The sequence below is a fragment of the Balaenoptera acutorostrata genome, chromosome 5 (genome assembly GCF_949987535.1).
Source record: "Balaenoptera acutorostrata chromosome 5, mBalAcu1.1, whole genome shotgun sequence".
NCBI classification, from domain to species: Eukaryota; Metazoa; Chordata; class Mammalia; order Artiodactyla; family Balaenopteridae; genus Balaenoptera; species Balaenoptera acutorostrata.
Genome location: NC_080068.1, coordinates 107,017,909 through 107,036,955, shown reverse-complemented (window position 1 = coordinate 107,036,955; position 19,047 = coordinate 107,017,909). Strand labels below are relative to the sequence as shown.

The 19,047-nt window shown below is 45.6% G+C and overlaps 1 protein-coding gene across 3 annotated transcripts in view; it reads right to left on the bottom strand.

Moving 5' to 3' along the window:
* STK32B (serine/threonine kinase 32B) overlaps positions 1-19,047 on the bottom strand; it is a 349,362-nt gene that overhangs the window by 213,813 nt on the left and 116,502 nt on the right. For all 3 annotated transcript variants that reach the window (XM_007190965.2, XM_007190966.2, XM_007190967.2), the window contains exon 3: positions 18,154-18,305. In XM_007190965.2, the coding sequence (XP_007191027.2) occupies positions 18,154-18,305 (152 nt within the window). The remainder of the gene's footprint in view (positions 1-18,153; positions 18,306-19,047) is intronic.

Genomic DNA, 19,047 nt, shown 5'->3' with positions numbered 1-19,047 from the left:
TCTCAATCGATCATCCCAAGTCCTGCAGCCAGTGACCTGAGACTCAAATTCAGGCATGCTTGTCTGAGGGTTCTCGCTTCTTAAGGCACCCTGTAGCCTCTCTAACGTGGTTTAGCTCTGAGCTTCCTTTCAATCACAAGGGAGAGGATGACACAGCCAGATACACAATTTTCATTATCAGAATGAAGATGTTTTCTAGTTCCTCAGGGAAAACAAACTTTTTTCCCAAGCACTGACTTCAAGAAAGGCATCACTCACATAGCAGCACTATTCACAACAGCCAAGAGATGGAAACAACCTAAATGCCCATCAACAGATGAATGGATAAAGAAGATGTGAGATATATATATATAATGGAATATTACTCAACCATAAAAAAGAATGAAATAATGCCATTTGCAACAACATGGATGGACCTAGAGATTATCATAGTTAAGTGAAGTAAGTCAGAATGAGAAAGGCAAATCCCATATGATATCACTTATATGTGGAATCTAAAATATGACACAAATGACCTTATCTACAAAGCAGAAAGAGACTTACAGACATGGAGAACAGACTTGTGGTTGCCACAGGGGAGTGGGGTAGGGGAGGGATAGAGTGGGAGTTTGGGATTAGCAGATGCAAACTATTATATAAAGAATGAACAAACAACAAGGTCCTACTGTATAGCACAAGGAATTATATTCAGTATCCTGTGATAAACCATAATGGGAAAGAATATGAAAAAGAATGTGTGTGTGTGTGTGTATACATATATATATATATATATAAAACTGAGTCACTTTGCTGTACAGCAGAAATTAACACAACACTGTAAATCAACTATACTTCAAAAAAATACATTTTAAAAAAGAAAGAAAGAAAGGCATCCCTCAGATGGGATCAGAGAAAGCTTCACAGGTAAGCACTGGGCAGGGTTTTGTGGTGCAAATAGTAGCTCACCAGGTGAACAGGGTTGGGAGAAAATTCAGGAAAATGGAACATCACATGCAAAGACCTGGACAAGTGTCTGAAACCACTTGGTGTTGATGCTTGGCTCCAAGGAGTCCAGTACTTGTGGAGCTTAATGTGAGGTTAACTAATTTAATCACAATGTCAAGTTTAGTCAAGTTGGAAAACCAAAGAGAAGTGAAGAGAACATTTAATTTAAAGATGGATAATAAAATCTTATTAAGGTGGGCTCCACTAATTTGGAATATGGAGCAACTCAGATAGGTAAAACGAAGCATTTGAGGAACTGATTTATAATGTAAGCAAGATTAGATGCACTAATTCCAAACCACATAGGCTACTAATAGGTTTTCAAATATTCAGGAGTAGATGGTCACATAGCAACAAAGATATGCTAATGACAAACACTTAATACATTCATTAAAATAGCTCCCCATGGTACCGCTCCTGTGTACACCTTATTAGACTTTCTACTTTCCACACTGTGTTGATGTGCGTGGGCCTGCCTCACTTTCAGCTGTTTTTGCACAAATCACCACCACGCATCCTTAATTAAAATGACATTCACTGCACACCAGATGTTCCCCGGACTTGTGGTTGAGAAGGGCAGCTGAGGCCACCCATCTGAATTTTAACATCCCATAAAGTATCTCCAAAAGGCCTGAGACTCCTTTGAGTTTACCATCCAGACGTGAAAGCCGTGACTGGCTCAGGGTTCATCAGAAATCTCATTACTCCCAGTACAGATCTCAAGGGTGCGAACAAAATGGAAATTGTCAGAGTGGTTTAGACTGATTTTCCCTCTCAGTGCACTTCACACAAAAGTGCAGAATTCGGAGGGGAAGACGGGATTAGCCACCTCCGTATAAACGCTGTGCATAGCAGGAATTCTAAACCAGCCTGACACCAAGATCTGCCATTGTGGGAATTCCCTGGCGGTCCAGTGGTTAGGACTCCGCGCATTCACTCCCGAGGGCCTGGGTTCAATCTCGCAAGCCCCACAGTGTGGCCAAGAAAGAAAAAAAGAAAAAAGAAGAAAGAAAATTAAGATTGCCATTGTGTCTCCCACAATTTATATTTTAAGCAAATGATCAGGGAAGCAGATAAAGTTTTATAATCATAATAATTGCTGAGTTTGAGATTTAACCATTGTTGGGCACCATGTCCTCATTTTACATAGATTTTATGAAGTTCCCACTCTGTGAAGTAGGAATACTCCATCATAGGAAGTGGTTAGGATGACACGGGATAACACATTTTAAAGAGAAACTGACATGCAAAAAGAATGCAGTGCATTTTAGATATTGCTATTATTGTCATTGTTATTTGCTGAAAAAACAACAACACATGTTCTACCATGAAACATAATAGTGAGATTTACGCCAGGTGGCATGAGGCACTGTTGATAAATTTAATAATACAATTAACCAGACTTCAAGATCAAAGAAACCAAACACCTAAGCGTCTTGATGATTCTTCAAAAGGCATCTGATAAAATTCAAAGTCAACCCCAAGGATAAAAAAACTCTTAGGAAAACAAGAATTAAAGGATAACATCCACAAGGTTATCCATGCACTCAAACAAGGGAACTAGTTAAGAGGTAGAACTGTTGGAAAAGTAGAATATGTTGACTCATCATTCAAGTATTCATTCATTTTACCAATATTTGTGGAGTGAATTCTTTGTGATCAAGCTCTGGTGGCCCAGAAATGATGCATTCATTCTGGAGGAGGAAGTAAATAAACCACTAAACGAATTTAATTTAATTTCTGATGGTGACATATGCTCTGAGGAAAATGATCCAGTGTATTGACAAACAGATAGAAGGGCTGCAGTCGTAAGAACCTTCCCGTCACACATGTCCCTCACTGCCTGCAGCAACTAAAGGGATGGCACAGAGTTCAGCCTGAAACCCACTGTTCCACCCACCACCTTGCCACCTTGCCACATAGCAAAGTGAGACGAAGAGGATGACAAATGATGAGAGACGGTCAGCCCCAGACAGTGGGTGACGTACAGAGCTGGGAGCCTCCTCTCAGCTCCGCCCACAAACCCTGCCCTGCACCATCCCCACAGGCTGATGATGTGCTAAGGCCACAATCTCTGCTGGCCACAATTCTTACTTTTCTTCATTTGTTACCTGTCTGCCCCTGCAGGCAACCGAGTCTGTGAGTCCTAATTTGGCATGGCTCCTGGTCCCAAGGGCCTGAGGGTAAGGGTCATTTCTCAAGCCCACCTGCTCATAGAAAGAAGCCAACTGAGGTCCTGGCAGATTGAGTCCCTGCTGCTTCTAAAGAGGTTTGAATCGGGGTAAGGGGATTCATGTCTGCCATGGCGTCTACCATCACTGATCCAGGGCAGTGGAGCTATGCACTTATCTGAACTTGGACTGATTCCTCAGGACATTTTCATTGCCTACATTCCCCACATTAGTTCTTCCTTTTGTTTTCTCGCTTAGTAATATCTTATCTTGAATTTTAAAAAATGTGTGTGAGTGGCTTTAAGTAATTTTGGAGCAAAACAATAGGGTAGAAAAGGAATAGAAAGAAAAAAAGAGCGGGGAAAAAGAAAGAGTAAGAGAACCCTGCAGAGTGGTACCTGGCTCGTGGCAGGTCATCAGCACCCAGTATCATTGAGGATGTGGGCCCTGCATCACAACTGCTTCCAATAAGATGATCCCAGGTGCCTTTGGTGTGGCACTGAATGCCATCAAATGCAGAGCAAAGGGCTACTCACTCCAATTCCAATTGCATTTCCATCCTGATTGTATCAAGGGGAAAGTCTGGGTTTGATGCCAGCCTCTCTTCAACACTATCCTACTACCTGTCAATCTCCATTTCAAGCAATGAAAAGACCTGATCTCAGGTTCACCATCTCGGCAGGCAACAGTATTTAGTTAGAATCTAATGATACCATATATGTTTCATGGTATAAATTCTTAGTGTTGCTTTCTATTTAAGAAAACAGAGGATAGTTTTTTACTCATGGGGTAATACCAAGCTTTTAAGATCAAGTTAATCTAAATAAAAAAGTGAGGGGCTTCCCTGGTGGCACAGTGGTTGAGAGTCTGCCTGTCAATGCAGGGGGACACGGGTTCGAGCCCTGGTCTGGGAGGATCCCACATGCCGCGGAGCAACGAAGCCCATGTGCCACAACTACTGAGCCTGCGCGTCTGGAGCCTGTGCTCCGCAGCAAGAGAGGCCGCGATGGTGAGAGGCCCGCGCACCGCGATGAAGAGTGGCCCTCCCTTGCCACAACTAGAGAGGGCCCTTGCACAGAAACGAAGACCCAACACAGCCAAAAATAAATTAATTAATTAATTTTAAAAAAAAGTGAGCTAATATAAAAATGTTAAGTCCATAATATGCAGGTGGTTCTTAGATACGAAGATGATGCACATATCATCATGAGGGACCACTGTGGGGGTCTCTCCAACCTCCTTCTCCAGGAAGTAACAGAATCAGTTTATCACCTGGAAAGTGGATAATCACTTTTCAAGGTCATTTCAACATTTTTTTTTTTGCTTGTTGAAATGTGCCTGGGGAATGTCAGGTTGCTAGCATTAGCAGGGCATGGAGGAAAGGGAGGTAGCAGCAAAAAAGGCTGGAGTAAACATGAATCTTATAGAAATATATTTTACAAATGCCTCATTTCCCCACTTCAATGTGAGCCAACAGCCTTAGACCTATTGTAAAGAACACATTGGCAAATCAAAAGTACGTGCCCTGCCAATCAAAAAGAAAATGCACTTCTGTTATGAATTATGGAGAACCTAATTAAAAATGAAAGAAAAAAAAGGATTTTTGAGATCAAGAAGCATTTAAGTGCATTGTTCTGTTGCTGGGGCACATATATTTGCATATTAAACTCAGCATGTTATGGGGCTAATTTATCATCCATGCAAAGCGTGTTCTCCTGTGCTAGAAGCCAGGGGTACAGACATAAAAAGGCATGGTCCCTGCCCTCAAGGACCCACTGGGAGAACAGGTAGCTCCCCATTTCTTTCCAAACATCCCTCCCTTTTCTCTCCCATCCATTGAGAAACTACTATGTCCCAAGCCATGGATTGGGTGCAAACATCCAACAAATGGATTATCAAGTGCCCACCTGTGCCAGATCCTGTTTTAGGTACTGGAAACACAGCATATGAGATACACAGGACCCTGGCCTCAGGGAGCTCATATTTATTCTTGAAAAAGTCTGTAAAGTAATGAGCAAACACCAGAGGCAGAAAGGAGCTGTGCTTTCTACATAAAACAGGGTGACGTGACAGAGAAAGCCCGGGAGCTTGATAAAGCCAATGGTCCAGGACGGCTTCTTGTGAATGAATGAGCCATGACCCTCTTCTGAGATTCTCGGATGGAACAGTTACAGGGCAGACTCTGAGGAGGGCCACACGAGAGCACTAGCCACGTGCTGCGGGCACCCAGAGGAGGGAGCAAGGATTTCTGCTCTGGACGGAGGTGCTGATCAGGGATGTCTCGGGAGGATAAGATGTATTTTCTGACTGTGGTGGCCTTTGTAGGTTTCCAGTTCAACATGTCAACAATCCAGCAAACGCATTTGGCTTCTAAGTCAGTAAACTTCCTGAAATCTCTTCTTGCACATGTGTCGGGAACATTGCTCCTCCCGTCACCACCTTTCAAGATATTTCTCCCAGTTTCACGCGTGATTGATAATGTGGCTGGAAATAAAAAACCCAGTGTCACCTGTGAAGAAGTCGCCCCTGGGAGCCGTGGGTGGGTTCATGCAGGGCAGGGGCCCCAGGTGAGAGCACCGACCCCTTGGAATACAGAAACGCAGCCAGAAGAGGGGCTCACAGAGAAGCAACATGTACACTTATGATTCCCGCTGAGCGTCTGCACCAGCTGGACGGCGGCCGAGGCTTCCACGGAGCGAGGGAGGCCGGGAAAGTGGTGGGAGACGCTCAGGCTTTGGAGTGAGACAGACGGGTTAAAATACTGGCTCCCCAGCTTAATGGTCTGATGATGCTGGGGAAATCGCTCCACCTTACCAGATCTGGGTCTTTTCATCTACAGATCGAGCTAATGATGTTCACTGCATGCCTTCCCCTCTCCTTGCACAGGAAGAAGGCTCATGATCTACTGGGGGGAAGGGGCTGAGAGGTGGAAAGGAGTGAATGAAGTCTAGTCTTGCAGAGGCAAAGTCTTACAAGCAGAGAGGAGGGGTCAACACATTGTCAGGGTCATGTTCAGACAGGGCATCAGGAGTCATGGAGGAGAGTGATGGTCCACAGAGCTCTGAGGGGCAGCCAGGAAGGCCCTGGGGACCAGGCTACCATGTTGCAGGAGACTGTGAGGATGTGATGGTCCCCTGGGAGTTGTGCATGGCACAGGCATCCCTGGGGATCCAACAGCAGGAAGAATGGCCCTCGAGGTCCCTTGTGATGGGTTTTCTAAGAAAATATCATCATTCTGGACTGAGGACCTTGCAAATCTCCACTCTGCCCTTCATGAGCAATGTGGTCTTCCACTGTCATTTACCATCGCCTCTCAAACAGTTCTCAGGGCAAAAGCACAAGTGGCCATTTATAAATGAAGCACACGTTCCTGAGAGTCAACAATAACTCTGTTATATTTTCTGTGCGTCTCAACTGTCCAGACACAACTCCTGACTCCCGAGGCCCTGCGAGGCTCCTGGTTCTGTGGGAGCCGCATGCGGCTGGGGGAGCACGTTCAGGCATCCTTTCCTGTCTCCCGTGGTATCTGTCACTGGCCTGGGCACAGCAGTTAACCTGAGTGTGGAACAGAACACTTTTCTTTAACCATGAATGTGCTGCCTCTAGTTTTACACGGTGAGATGTATTTTCATTAAGCCCGTGATTCTTTGGATTTGATCACACAGTCTGGTCCATTCTGCTCTGCTTCTCAGAGTTGGCTGTGCTTGGGCCCAGTTCTCAGCCCACAGGGCAGGCTGCAGTGGTCCAATCTCACACTCACAGAGCAGGAGAGACAATTCAGGGCTACTGGCTGTCATAATGGTTAAGCAGCAAAAAGTCTTCCTTAAATGAAACCAAACGTAGAACATTACGAAACAGGAACGCAGAATGAGGCAGGACAGAGGCCTGGTCCCTACACATTCAGCCCCATCAGCCCCAAGTAACCTCTAAGGAACTTCTTGGGTCCCCCAGGGCTCCAGGGAAACCAGTGGATAGAGTCTAAGGCCTTCAGGCCACGGAGGAGAAAACTGTATCCAGAAAAGGAAGGTATCAAATTTCAAGTGAGTGGATAACATCCCAACAGCAGGTCTCAGTTTTCCCTCTGAAATTCCCACACAATTTCCAAAGACTTTTATCGCATCAGCTAGAAAAATGGAGGTGGTGTCACGTTCTGGAAAGTGTAAGTTCTGGGTGAATCCCAGCTCTATCCTGTTAACTGTGGGGCCCTATACAATCAATCACTCAGCTTCTCCGAGCCTCAGTTTCCCCATGTGTAATAACACCTGCCATGGGGACTTGCTGTGAGCACTGGGTGCCGTGAAATCCCCAAGGTGCCACTTGGTCAGGGAGTCTCCCCGATGCCACAAAGGATGCCAAGCTTCCTCTTCCTTTACAATGTCAGTTTCCTGTGCACATGCACTCCCTTCTCAGCACTTGACAGAATCTTGAATTGTCCATGTTTTTATAAAGTTATTGGATTTTTGCCTGTCTCCTGTCCAGACTGGAAAAGGGGGTGCTCCACGCAGGTGAGGCCATGCCTATTTTGCTCTGCGCATATCACCAGCACTTAGGACCATGTCCAGCACGCATAACAGGCGCTTAATCAACAGGCGCTGAATGAATGAACTCGTGAACCCAAAGGCAGTGGGCGCTGGCGCAGAGCGCTAGCCCAATGCACGGTCTGCTTACTTACAGCCCCGAACCCCTCTGAGCCTCAATTGTCTCTCTGCAGAATGGAGAGGCACAGCGGCTCTTGACAAGGCCGTGGGAACAATGAACGGGAGGACTCATGTGGAACACTCAGCACAAGCCAGGTACCCAGCAAGTGCTTAATAAAGGTTCACTATTAGAACTGCTACCATCATTACCCATCAGAATATAAAAGGTCACTTTCCTTCCTCAGCTTCACAGATTTACTCTGGATCAGAGGTAGGGGGTGGAAACACCATTTGTTCAGATTAGCAAAATCATTTCTACTGGGTTTAGAAGACTAAAGGGTTCGATCTTGGTTTTGGTTTCCAGGTCAGTGTGGGTCGGTGGGAGTGAAGAACCAAGGTGGCTGCCATATATGGCTCTCTGAATATCACGTGTTGGGGAGGCAGGACATTTATTCATTCAATCTTTCATTCAGCAGGTACTTACTGAGCATCTCTTTGATGCCAAGACATGTTTCTGAGCGCTGGGAAGGAGAAGTGAAAATGCAGAGGAGTCTGCACTCCTGGAGCCCTTCCTTCGTGTGTGTGTGTGTGTGTGTGTGTGTGTGTGTGTGTGTGTGTGTGTGTGTAGGAGACACAGAAAAATAAACAAGATGAATAAGTAAAATGTATCACGTGTTACAGGATGAAAAGTACCATAGCATATAAAGCAAGGAAGAGGGTTAGTGGGTTAGGGGCTGCCAGCCAGGGTGGGGAGGAGCTTATGATTTTAAATTGGGTGGTCAGTGACAGAGCTCAAATAGGAGGTAACATTTGAGAAAGATCTGCAGGAAGTGAAGGTGTGAGCCCTGCAGGTGTCTAGAGAAAGTAGTCCCAAGCAGAGGAAACACTGGTGCAAAGACCAGGAGTAGGGGTGGAAGCGGGGAGTGGGGATGGGGGGGTGTGTGCCCAGCTGTTGGAAGAACATGGGGAGCTGCCATGTGACTTTCAAACACTTGAGGAACAAGGGCGCCACAGTCTCCAATTTAATTAAGCTCACTACAGCGGGTAAATACTTCCCAAATGTATTACGTTCTAATGCAATTTTTGTATCGCTTTGGGATATGAACTTAACATAAAATTGCTCCTCACTGAGCATCCGTCGTCTTTATCTGCAGTCCTTACATGTATAACCGCATTCACTGCCTTCCACTGGCAATTTCATGCACACAAACTGTGCATGGGATTTACAGGCTATTACCCATCCTTCAGTTTTTCTCAGAAGGAAGTATAATAATGTATATCTCGCTAACAAATTATCATTTCCATAGGGCTTTCATTCACTGGTCCTCATGTGATTTGGACTTCACAAAGCATGGAAGGGAGGGAGGTATTATCCCCATTTTACAGATGAGGAAACTGAGGCTTTCCAAGAATACAGTCCTAGGAAGGGGAAGGACCATTTTTTGTCCAGTATCCAACTACTGTATTTCTTCTTTTTAATTCCTCTCAAGGTATCTCTTTCATTGCTTATTCATCTTAGGTTCATGAGGCTTATCCCCGGGCCTGGCTCCCAGAAGTTGGTTTAGGAAGAGCAAAAGCTTTGGTGTTAGATCTGGGTCTATCAGGGTTGTGCTGGAGCTGGCTCATACTGGCTCATGAGAATTGCTGAATTTTCAGAAATTTTATAAGCTGGTCAACATGCTGTTAGTTTGAAATCAACCATGTCTTAGTCTGTTTGTGCTGCTAGAATAGAATACTATAGACTGGGTGGCTTATAAACAACAGAAATTCCTTTCTCACAATTCTGGAGGCTGGAGGTCCAAGATCAAGGTGCGGACAGATTTGGTGTCTGGTGAGCATCAGCCTTCTGGCTCATAGATGGTTGTCTTCTTGCTGTGTCCTCACATGTCAGAAGGGGAAGGAGTGAGGGAGCTCTCTGGGGCCTCTTGTAGGGGCAGTAATCCCATTCATAAAGGCTCCATCCTCATGACCTAATCATCTCCCAAAGGCCCCCACCTCCAGATACCATGCCATTGAGGGGCTAGGGCTTCAACATACAAATTTTGGGAAGACACATACATTAAGTCTGTAGCAGGCCATGATGGGAGTATTTACACCATGGAAATCAGCTGACTCTACAAATCAGGACTTGCTTTTTGTCCTCTTGGACAGCTGTTAAGCCTTTCCTGGTACATTGCTGCCTCTAATCCCAGCGCTGCCTCTCGTCAGCTATGTAATCTTACGCAAGTTATTTAACCCACCAGTCCTCTGCTTCCCCAACTGCACACTAGGGATAAGAACATCCACCTTGTAAGATGATTCTGAAGATTAACCAGGATAAAATAGGAAAAGAGCCATGTACCATAGGTGATCCATAAAGGATAGTGTTACCAATATTTTAGGCATTGATGAAGTGTGGGAAGACTTTAATGATTCCCCAAGGACCAAGGAGAGTCTTAATTACAGAAAAACATGTGGGAAGCATGAGGAGCAGTCAGAGAAATGGGCACAAGAAGGTGCCGTGGTTGGGGGGGCAGAAGGTGGGGAATCAGAGGGCCCCAAAGACCACCGGTGGGTCCAAGTGAGTCCTGGCTTTCTCTCTGACCTTGGGCAAACTCCATGCCCTTCCTGATTGATTGCTGGATCCACCCCCTTCACCCACAGGAATTGTCTGATACACCAGGGCCCAACTCCACCCTCCTCGAGCCCTGGAGTTACACAGCATGACCTCTGGCTCCTCATCCATCCCTTTCCACAGTTCAGTGCTGACGCCCTGGATGTCAGAATGCAGCTGGGACATCTTGTAATCCACACTCACCCCCTTAAGAATAACACACCTAAGAAATCTGCCATCTTGAAAGCACAAACTGAAGTTACCAGTGATGTTAACAAATCTTGGAATAGAAAAGAATGAGAAAAGGACCCTGGATGAGTCAGCATCACCTCTTGTGCCCTTTTATTTAGGGAGTTACCATGGTGATGGAGACTAAAGAAGATGATACTAATTGGAATTGGGAAAAAATCCATGAGCATTTCCCATCTATGACCTCCAGGACATGGTGGACATTTGTAATCTCTATATTTTTTAAGTTACCCAGGACCCCAAAGGACAGTGACTACTTAAGATGGAAGGAAGAGAGCAGGGGAGCGGGGTCAGCTGTTGCTTTAAGGTCTGTCCTCTCTCATCTGTAAGCTCTGTAAAGAAGGAGAATGACTGTCTCGCTCATTGTTCTATCACTGATGCCAACACAGGGTTTGGCATGTTGTAGGTCCTTAACAAACACTGAATGAATTAATTTATTGAACATTGGATGCTGGGAATACAGAGGTGAATAAAGCATGCTCCCATTCCCCAAGTGGCTCACTGCTAATGGAAGAAACAGATGTACAGATAGATAAATGTGATTGAGCTGCTTTGTACTGCAACCGAGTGCAGAAGAAAGCACTGCCAGTTGAGGCCTGGGTGGCAATCCTGAGGCAGCTCGATAGAGGAAGTGGTGCCTGGTTTATAGACTTTAAAAGGCAGTAGCCATAAGGATTCTCTTCTTCTCTGGAACCTTAAAAATTAAGACAGTGCCTGGTACCCAGTAAGAGTCCAATAAATATCTATTTAATGAATGAATACTTGTGGGGGCATAAGTTCTCAAAGAGAACAAAGGGGAGACGGTGTTCCAGGCAGAAGGAACAGCATGTGCAAAGGCCCGGAGGGCTGATGACAGCAAGATGAATTACAGGTGCCGCTAATCAGTTAGTATGGCTGGGACAAAAACGCACCAAGATGGTAGCAGGGGTGGGTGTCAGGAGGAGAGACTGACATAATGTCAGAGGCCAGGGCATGGGGAGACATTTATTCTGTGGGCTTTGGGGAGCCATCGCAGAATTCTAACCAGAGAGTGGGCTCGGATTTGCACTTTGATAAGACTTGCCCTGTGCTATAGACTGTGCTTATGTCCCCTCCCCCAATTCATATGTTGAAACTCTAGTCTCCAATGTGATGGAGATAGAGCTTTGGGGGGTAATTAGGTCATGAGGGTGGAACCCTCATGATGGGATTAGTGCCCTTACACTAGAAGAGGCAAGAGAGAGCTCTCTCTCTCTCCCCCAGGTGAAGGCACAGCAGGAAGACAGCCGTCTCTACACTAGGAAAAGGGTCTTCGTCAGAACTTGACCATGCTGGTACCCTAATCTCAGACTTCTCAGCCTGCAGAACTGTGAGAAATAAATGTCTTTTAAGGCCCCCAGTCTATGGTAGTCTGTTACAGCGACCTGAGCTGACCAAGACACCCTGTGTGGGGAAAACTGGTGATGGCTGAGTGTTGAAATGCTGGTTGGGAGGTTGTAGCAATATTCAAGGCCAAAGATAATTAGTTTTATGGAAATGAAGCTGCTCAGTGACTGGTGATTATTTATAAAGGGCTTCTATCCTTCATCAGAGGTCCCTGAGGGACCTTCTGTCTCTGTCCTCCCCCCAACCTCCTTTCCTGCCCCCTTGCTTCAGACAGATCAGCTCCACCTTTAAACACCTTACATAGTTTTACTCTAATCAAAGGTCTCAATGCTTAAGAAAAACTAGCCACTAATTTAAGTGATTCTTTCTTGCCTGAGAGTGGCTCATAGAGACCTATGTTTTGACTCAGCCTTCCACTACTCAGAAAAGGTTCCAGAAACACTTGCTATGAGAACAGTTTAAACTGATTGCAGGTATCTGTTCTCATCCTATCCTGCCAGGTATCCGTCCTCACAGTTAATTCAGCAGCAAACAGGGCAGGCGAGGCACTGCCTAATTATAAACAGAACATTTTAACAGTATAGTAAATATAGTCAATCTGGTAAGCAGAATTGGATTTTGAAAATACAGTCTGAAAACACAACGAACTACCTACCTACTACAATGTAATCAGGATAAAAATCTAGTACCGAAATCTCAAGACTCATCTTCCAACAGTCAGCATGTCCTCATGTTCCCCGCTGGAAGAGAAGGAGAGAGCTGGTCCAGCCAGCCCCAGACTAACCTGAAAGACGGGTGCTAATCATATCAACAGCAGTGGAGGTCCCTGATCCAGTGGTCACCTCATGCCTGGGACCATGTGGATGCTTGTTACGTATTACCCCATTTGGTCCTTATAGCAACTCTAAGATGTGGTCATCTTTTCATTTCCATTTTCCAGATAAGGAAACTGAGACACAGGGGGGAGAATCAAATCACTCTCAAGGCCTCTGTATTAGTCTGCTCAGGTTGCCATAACAAAATACCACCGCCTGGGAGGCTGAAGCAGCGGAAGTTAGTGTATTCTCACACAGTTCTGGAGACTGGAAGTCCAAGATCAGGGTCTGGGCATGGTCGTGTTCCAGTGAGGGTTCTCCTCCTGGTTTGCAGACAGCCCCCTTCTTGCTATGTCCTCACATGGCAGAGACTCGCTCTCTCTCCATCTTCTTACAAGGCCACCATCCTTTCGGATTAGGGTTCCACCCTAATGACCGCGTATAACCTTAATAGCCACCTAAAGACCCTGTCTCCAGATATAGTCATATTGGGGGTTAGTCATACTGTGGGGCGGGGAGGGGGCGGGGAGGCAACACAATTCCAGAGTAGCCGCTTTGCCTCCAAGAGGCAGAGCTGTCATTAGAACCTGGGACATCGGACCTCAGAGCCCAAGTGTTGAAACTCTCCCCGCCATCTCTCCCCTCCCCATCTCTCCCCTCCCCTCCTCTCCCACTCTCCACCTCTCCAGGGCTCCCGCTAGTGTACAGCCCTCTTCTCTGGGGTGTGATTTTTCATTGCCTTTTTCCTTTGCCCCAGTTGTCTTAAGCCCCAGAGAGCAAAACAGCTTTGCTTCAGAACAGCTGAAAATATTGCACTTGACAACTCCACCTGGATCGTCACAGGCTTGGGAGCACCCATCATTCATTCTTTAGAGGGCAAATTGTCGTGAAAACTAATCAGTGCCCGGCCTTTGCCTTTGCCTTTGCCTTTGGCAGTTATAGAGCATGTCAGCAAAAGAGAAGAATGACAAGGGGCGTAGTCAGGCTTTCCAAGGCTGCAGTAATTCACCCTCCGTGTAATGAAATGAAAAGCTGACGTATAATTAATTTAAAGCAGTGGTGTCCTTATGAACCTGACAAGCAATTCCACACCATGCTCCCTCCTAGCAGGGTAAGGGAGGCAGCCAAACAGAAGCCCAGCAGGAGGGGCTCCATGCAGGGAGGAAGGGGGTGTGGTGGGCTAAGCAGGGTAGGGTCAGGGCCTTCTCACAGCAGCCATGGTAGAAGGGTTGTGAATGTGGGCCATGATGCCAGACAGCCTGGGTTCAAGTCCCATCTCCTCCATTTATTAGTGGCGTGACTCAGTTACCCCATCTGTAAAATGGGGACAATAATAATAGGATGATAGTAGGAAACTAAAGAGGCCGTTAGGAGGATTAATAGCAGTTAAAGAAGACACTTATCAAGTACCTAATAAACGTTAGTGGTATTTCCCTACAAGAACTGGAAACCTCGGGGTACACTGGACAGTCTTGAGTTTGAATCGCAATTCCGTTGATTCAGGTAAGATCATGAACTGCTCTGAGCCCTGCTTTACTTCTTTGAGAAATGGGGCCCAAACCCCTTGTCCCGCAGGGCTGTTATGAAGACTCCAGCACAAGGATATAATGTCTGGGTGCCAATCATGTGGTGGGCACAGTCACTACTGTTTTCTGGAAACAGCTCCCAACCTCCCTCTGCAGATTCCTAAGACTCAGGTGGGACCAACCTCCTGGCCCCTTCCCCACTGCTTTAGGAAGGGGCACATGACCAGGTCAATCACGCCTGTGACCTTCAGTCTCTGCTGTGGCTGTTCAGCTAGTAGAAGTAGGAAAACCATCAGTCAGCATGAGTCGTGGCTCTGAAACACAGCCAGCACAGGGGAAAGCAGGAGATAGAGACCGAAGTCAGCTGGAATTCTAGACTTTTTAGGTATAAAACCCAAGAAATTCCCTTTGGTGTTGAAGCAAGTTTAAGTTTCTGCCCCTTGAGCCACACAGTATATAAAGTACTCAGTACTGCCCAATGAATTAAGGACCCTCTCCTTTTCACTTATAGCTGGAAGGAGCATTATCTCTCTCTCTCTATCTCTCTCTCTCTCTCTATCATCCATCTATTATCATATGTAGGTATACACATGCACACACACACATATATACATAACCTCTTACAGTAAACAATATTTTCATTTACAGAAAATATACTGTCATATCTTTTCCTATCAGTTAACTCTCAAAACAGTGCTAGCAGTAAACAAGGTATTATTTTCACCATTAGCAGGTGAAAAATCTGAGGCCAAAGAGTTGGAGACTCCAAAATCAAGCAGCAGGTTCTATCCTTTCTTGGTTATGATGGGAATACAATGCCCCAAGAGGCCAACGTGCACAGGGAGCTTTCCCATTGACCCAGCACTTAGATGGAATTAAAGGGGGTCTGTCATTAATCTGTTGGCATCTTGGAGACCATGAACAGAGCATCGAAAAACGGTCCTAAAAAGGAAGGATGCCAACACAACCTCCCTCCTTCAACACACATCACAGTCCAAATGTACATCCCATGCCCTTACCCGGTCTAAGGAGTCTCCCCTGAAACAGTTCAAGCTCAGAGATCTTCACCTCAGCATTATTTACATTGGCAAGATAATTAGAAACAGCCCTAAATAACCTATACGACAGGTTAGACGTTAGATGTCTTATTGAACTTCTCCACAGTGGAAGGTTATGTAGCCATTAAAAACGATTTACAGAAAGTTTGTAGTAAGGAGATAATGCTCCTACTAGACAATTAATTTGAAAAAGCAAAATCCAACATTGTTATGCATGGTTTTATATCAATGACATTTACAGTCATATTGATATGAGAAAAGAAGTATAAAAAGAATTACACACCGAAATGTAATCTGGTGGTGGTAGGATTCTGGATAATTGTTGCCTTCTTATGTATGTCATTTTCTGTATTTTGCAATGAACAAATGTTGCTTTTCTGATTAGAAATGATGCAGCCGCAGTGGAAAATAGTACGGAGATTCCTCAAAAAATTAAGAATATAAGTAACATATGATCCAGCTGTCCCAATTCTGGGTATTTATCCAAAGAATACAAAAACATTAATTTGAAAAGATATTTGCACTCCCATGTTCCTTGCAGTGCTATGTATAATAGTGAAGATACGGTAAACACCTAAGTGCCCATCAACGGACAAATGGATAAAGGAGATGTGGTATATATATACAACTGATTACTACTCTGCCATAAAAATATAGATGCAATCTTGCCATTTGAAACAACATGGATAGAATTTGACGGTTATTATGCTAAGGTAAATACGTCAGATGGAGAAAGACAAATATTGTATGATTTTACTCATATGCGGAATATAAAAAGCAAACAAACAAAAAATAAAGGAACAAAGCAGATCAATCAAAAACAAACACGTGGGGCTTCCCTGGTGGCGCAGTGGTTGAGAGTCTGCCTGCTAGTGCGGGGGACACAGGTTCGAGCCGTGGTCTGGGAGGATCCCACATGCCGCGGGGCGGCTGGGCCCGTGAGCCACAGCTGCTGAGCCTGCGCATCTGGAGCCTGTGCTCCGCAGCAAGAGAGGCCGCAATAGTGAGAGGCCCGCGCACCGCGATGAAGAGTGGCCCCCACTTGCCGCGGCTGGAGGGGGCCCTCGCACGGAGGTGAGGACCCAACACAGCCAAAAATAAATTAATTAATTTAAAAAAAAATGAGTAAAATTGAAAAATCCCTGTAAAAAACAAAACAAAACAAAACAAACACGTACATACATACTGAGAATAGAGTAGTGGTTACCGGAAGGAAAGGGATGGGCTGGGGGAAGGGGAGTGAAATGGGTAAAGGGAATCAACTGTATGGTGATGAATGGAAGCTTAGTTTTTGGTGATGAGCACACTGTAGGGTATACGGAAGTAGAAATATAATGTTGTACACATGAAATTTATATAATGTTATAAACCAAATGTTACCACAATAAAAAATAAATTTAAAAAATTTCCTCGTACAGCAATCAAAACATGATGAGGTTTAATTCCCCCAAATAACTGAAGTGTTTGGGTGGCTAGAGACATGACAAATGCACACTTGTTACCCAGATTCTAGTGTATGACACACAGCATGGCTTTTGCCCACAGAAATGCCCAAGTCTGAGGCATCTGCCAGGCAGACCTGGATTTTCTCAAACAGGACAACTCATGTCCCTCCTTGTCCTATCACCCAATGTTCAGAGTGCTTCTATCTATGAAGGGTAAGAGAAACAATTGGTGATATTAGGGATTCAGGCTAGGCTAGACTTTCCCATCAGAAAAGATGCTCTTAAGATCAAAAATCTGTCAACTGAGATGCAGAATGAAACTGTCAGATTTTGCTTCCTAGAATAGCCTGTCCTTTCCCCTTCAACAAAATCCAGCTCAGGAAACATTTATTAAGTGTCCCCAACATGTCTGAGGCTGTATTAGACTCCCAGAAACAAAGAACCAGGAAACAGCCTTTGTTTTCAAGGAGCAAGTGATTTCTTAGTAAGGACAGATAAATAAACAATAATTTGGGTTCAAGGTGATGCAGGTTATGTTGGGTCAAGCACAGGTCAAGGCGGAGCCATGAGGAGTGTTCACCCAGCCTGTGGGGCAGCGAAGGCTCCTCGCCTAAGTACCTCAAAAGCTGAACCAAAGGAATGCACAGCAGTTGGTCAGAGGAAGTTGGGGAGACAGGAAGGTGGAAGTCTCAGGAAGAGGAGACCTCACATGCAAAGACACAGAGGCACGAAACAACCAGCAAAGTGGCAAATCTAGGACACACATTAAAGCAGAGATGATAGCCAGGGGTGGGAGGGAGAGAAAGTTCCAGAACATAGCTCCTAGTGGGCCTCGTCGGCCAGATTCAAAACTTGGAATTTAGCATGTCCACACTGGGCAGCCATCCTAAGTGGAGGAAAACATCACCTCCTGATGTTCATGGCAAGTCCTTCTTGCCATGAACACTGTGGGTGTAATTTTCTAAAAAGTTAAATTCCCCTTAGAAGACTCCATTTGGCATCCTCTTATAACATTCTACACGTGTTCTCAAACATACAAAAACCTTCCCTTCTAAACCGATTTCAATTCTGATTCACCAGGTAAGAGGACCGAATGAAAATTAAGCATATGCTTAATGATTTCATCAGAAAATGTACTCTACCGAATAGTCATCAGAAAGCATACCCAACGAAATATCCAAAAGAATATTTGAACCCAGAAAATTTCATTTCTTTCTCTCTACAGTACAGAAGCTTCCTTCCAGCAGAGCCGTATTTGCATTTGGCCTCATAATGAGGATTTCACCGGAGCCCTGGATGGAATCACTCACCACAGATTGACCAAGAAAGGATGTTCCAGCCCCTGCATGATCTGGAGCTCCCGGAAGACGTTCCGGACTTCATCCCTCTCGATGCACTTCTGCTTGTTCATGTACTTCATCGCGTACATTTTCTTAGTGTCCCGCTTCTGCACGATGCAGACCTGAGTGACAGCCAAAAGGGAGAACATTCAGGCCAACATTTCAAAGGAACAAAAAGGCAGCCCCTCACGGCATCCCCACTCCTGGGTTCAAGTCTTGGTTCTGAAATCTTGCTAGTGGAGCAGCGCTCGCTATGCCACAACCTCTCCAATATTTGCAAAATGTTAGAGCTGGACCAGATTCACCTGTTGATCAGGTATTTACACCAAGTAAGTGCTGAAAAAGCAGCTGCAGAAACAGCAGGGGGAAGAGGAGAGGCAGCCCTGCACTCAAGGAGCTCATAGCCCGGGGGGAAAACAGACAGATGCACCAATATCTACGACGCTGAGATACACGTATCTGTGCCTCCCGTGGCCCCCGCCCTCCCCACTTCCGCTCACACCTCCATTGCCAGCCCCGCTTCTCTTTGCCCGACGATTCTGTCTGCCAGCAGAGCCCGCGTTGCTGTAACAGACTGGCGATGCCAAAGAGTTAAGGTCCACAGAAGCAACACTCGGCCCATGCAGGCAGCTGGGGCATCTACACCCCAGGCCCCTTGTCCATCCCACGGCTCCCAGAGTTTGAGAGTTTGCCCACAGGGCTAACTGGCTTGACGGCACACCCTTACCAGCAGCCTCCTGCCTTTCCTTCCCTGACTCACTTCCCAACCTATGCCTTCTTCCTCTCCAGGGCCCTTGGGGAGACCCAAACTAAGGCACATGGGCCCTGGGGGAGCAAAGGAGAAGTGGTGGCAGCAATGGTGGC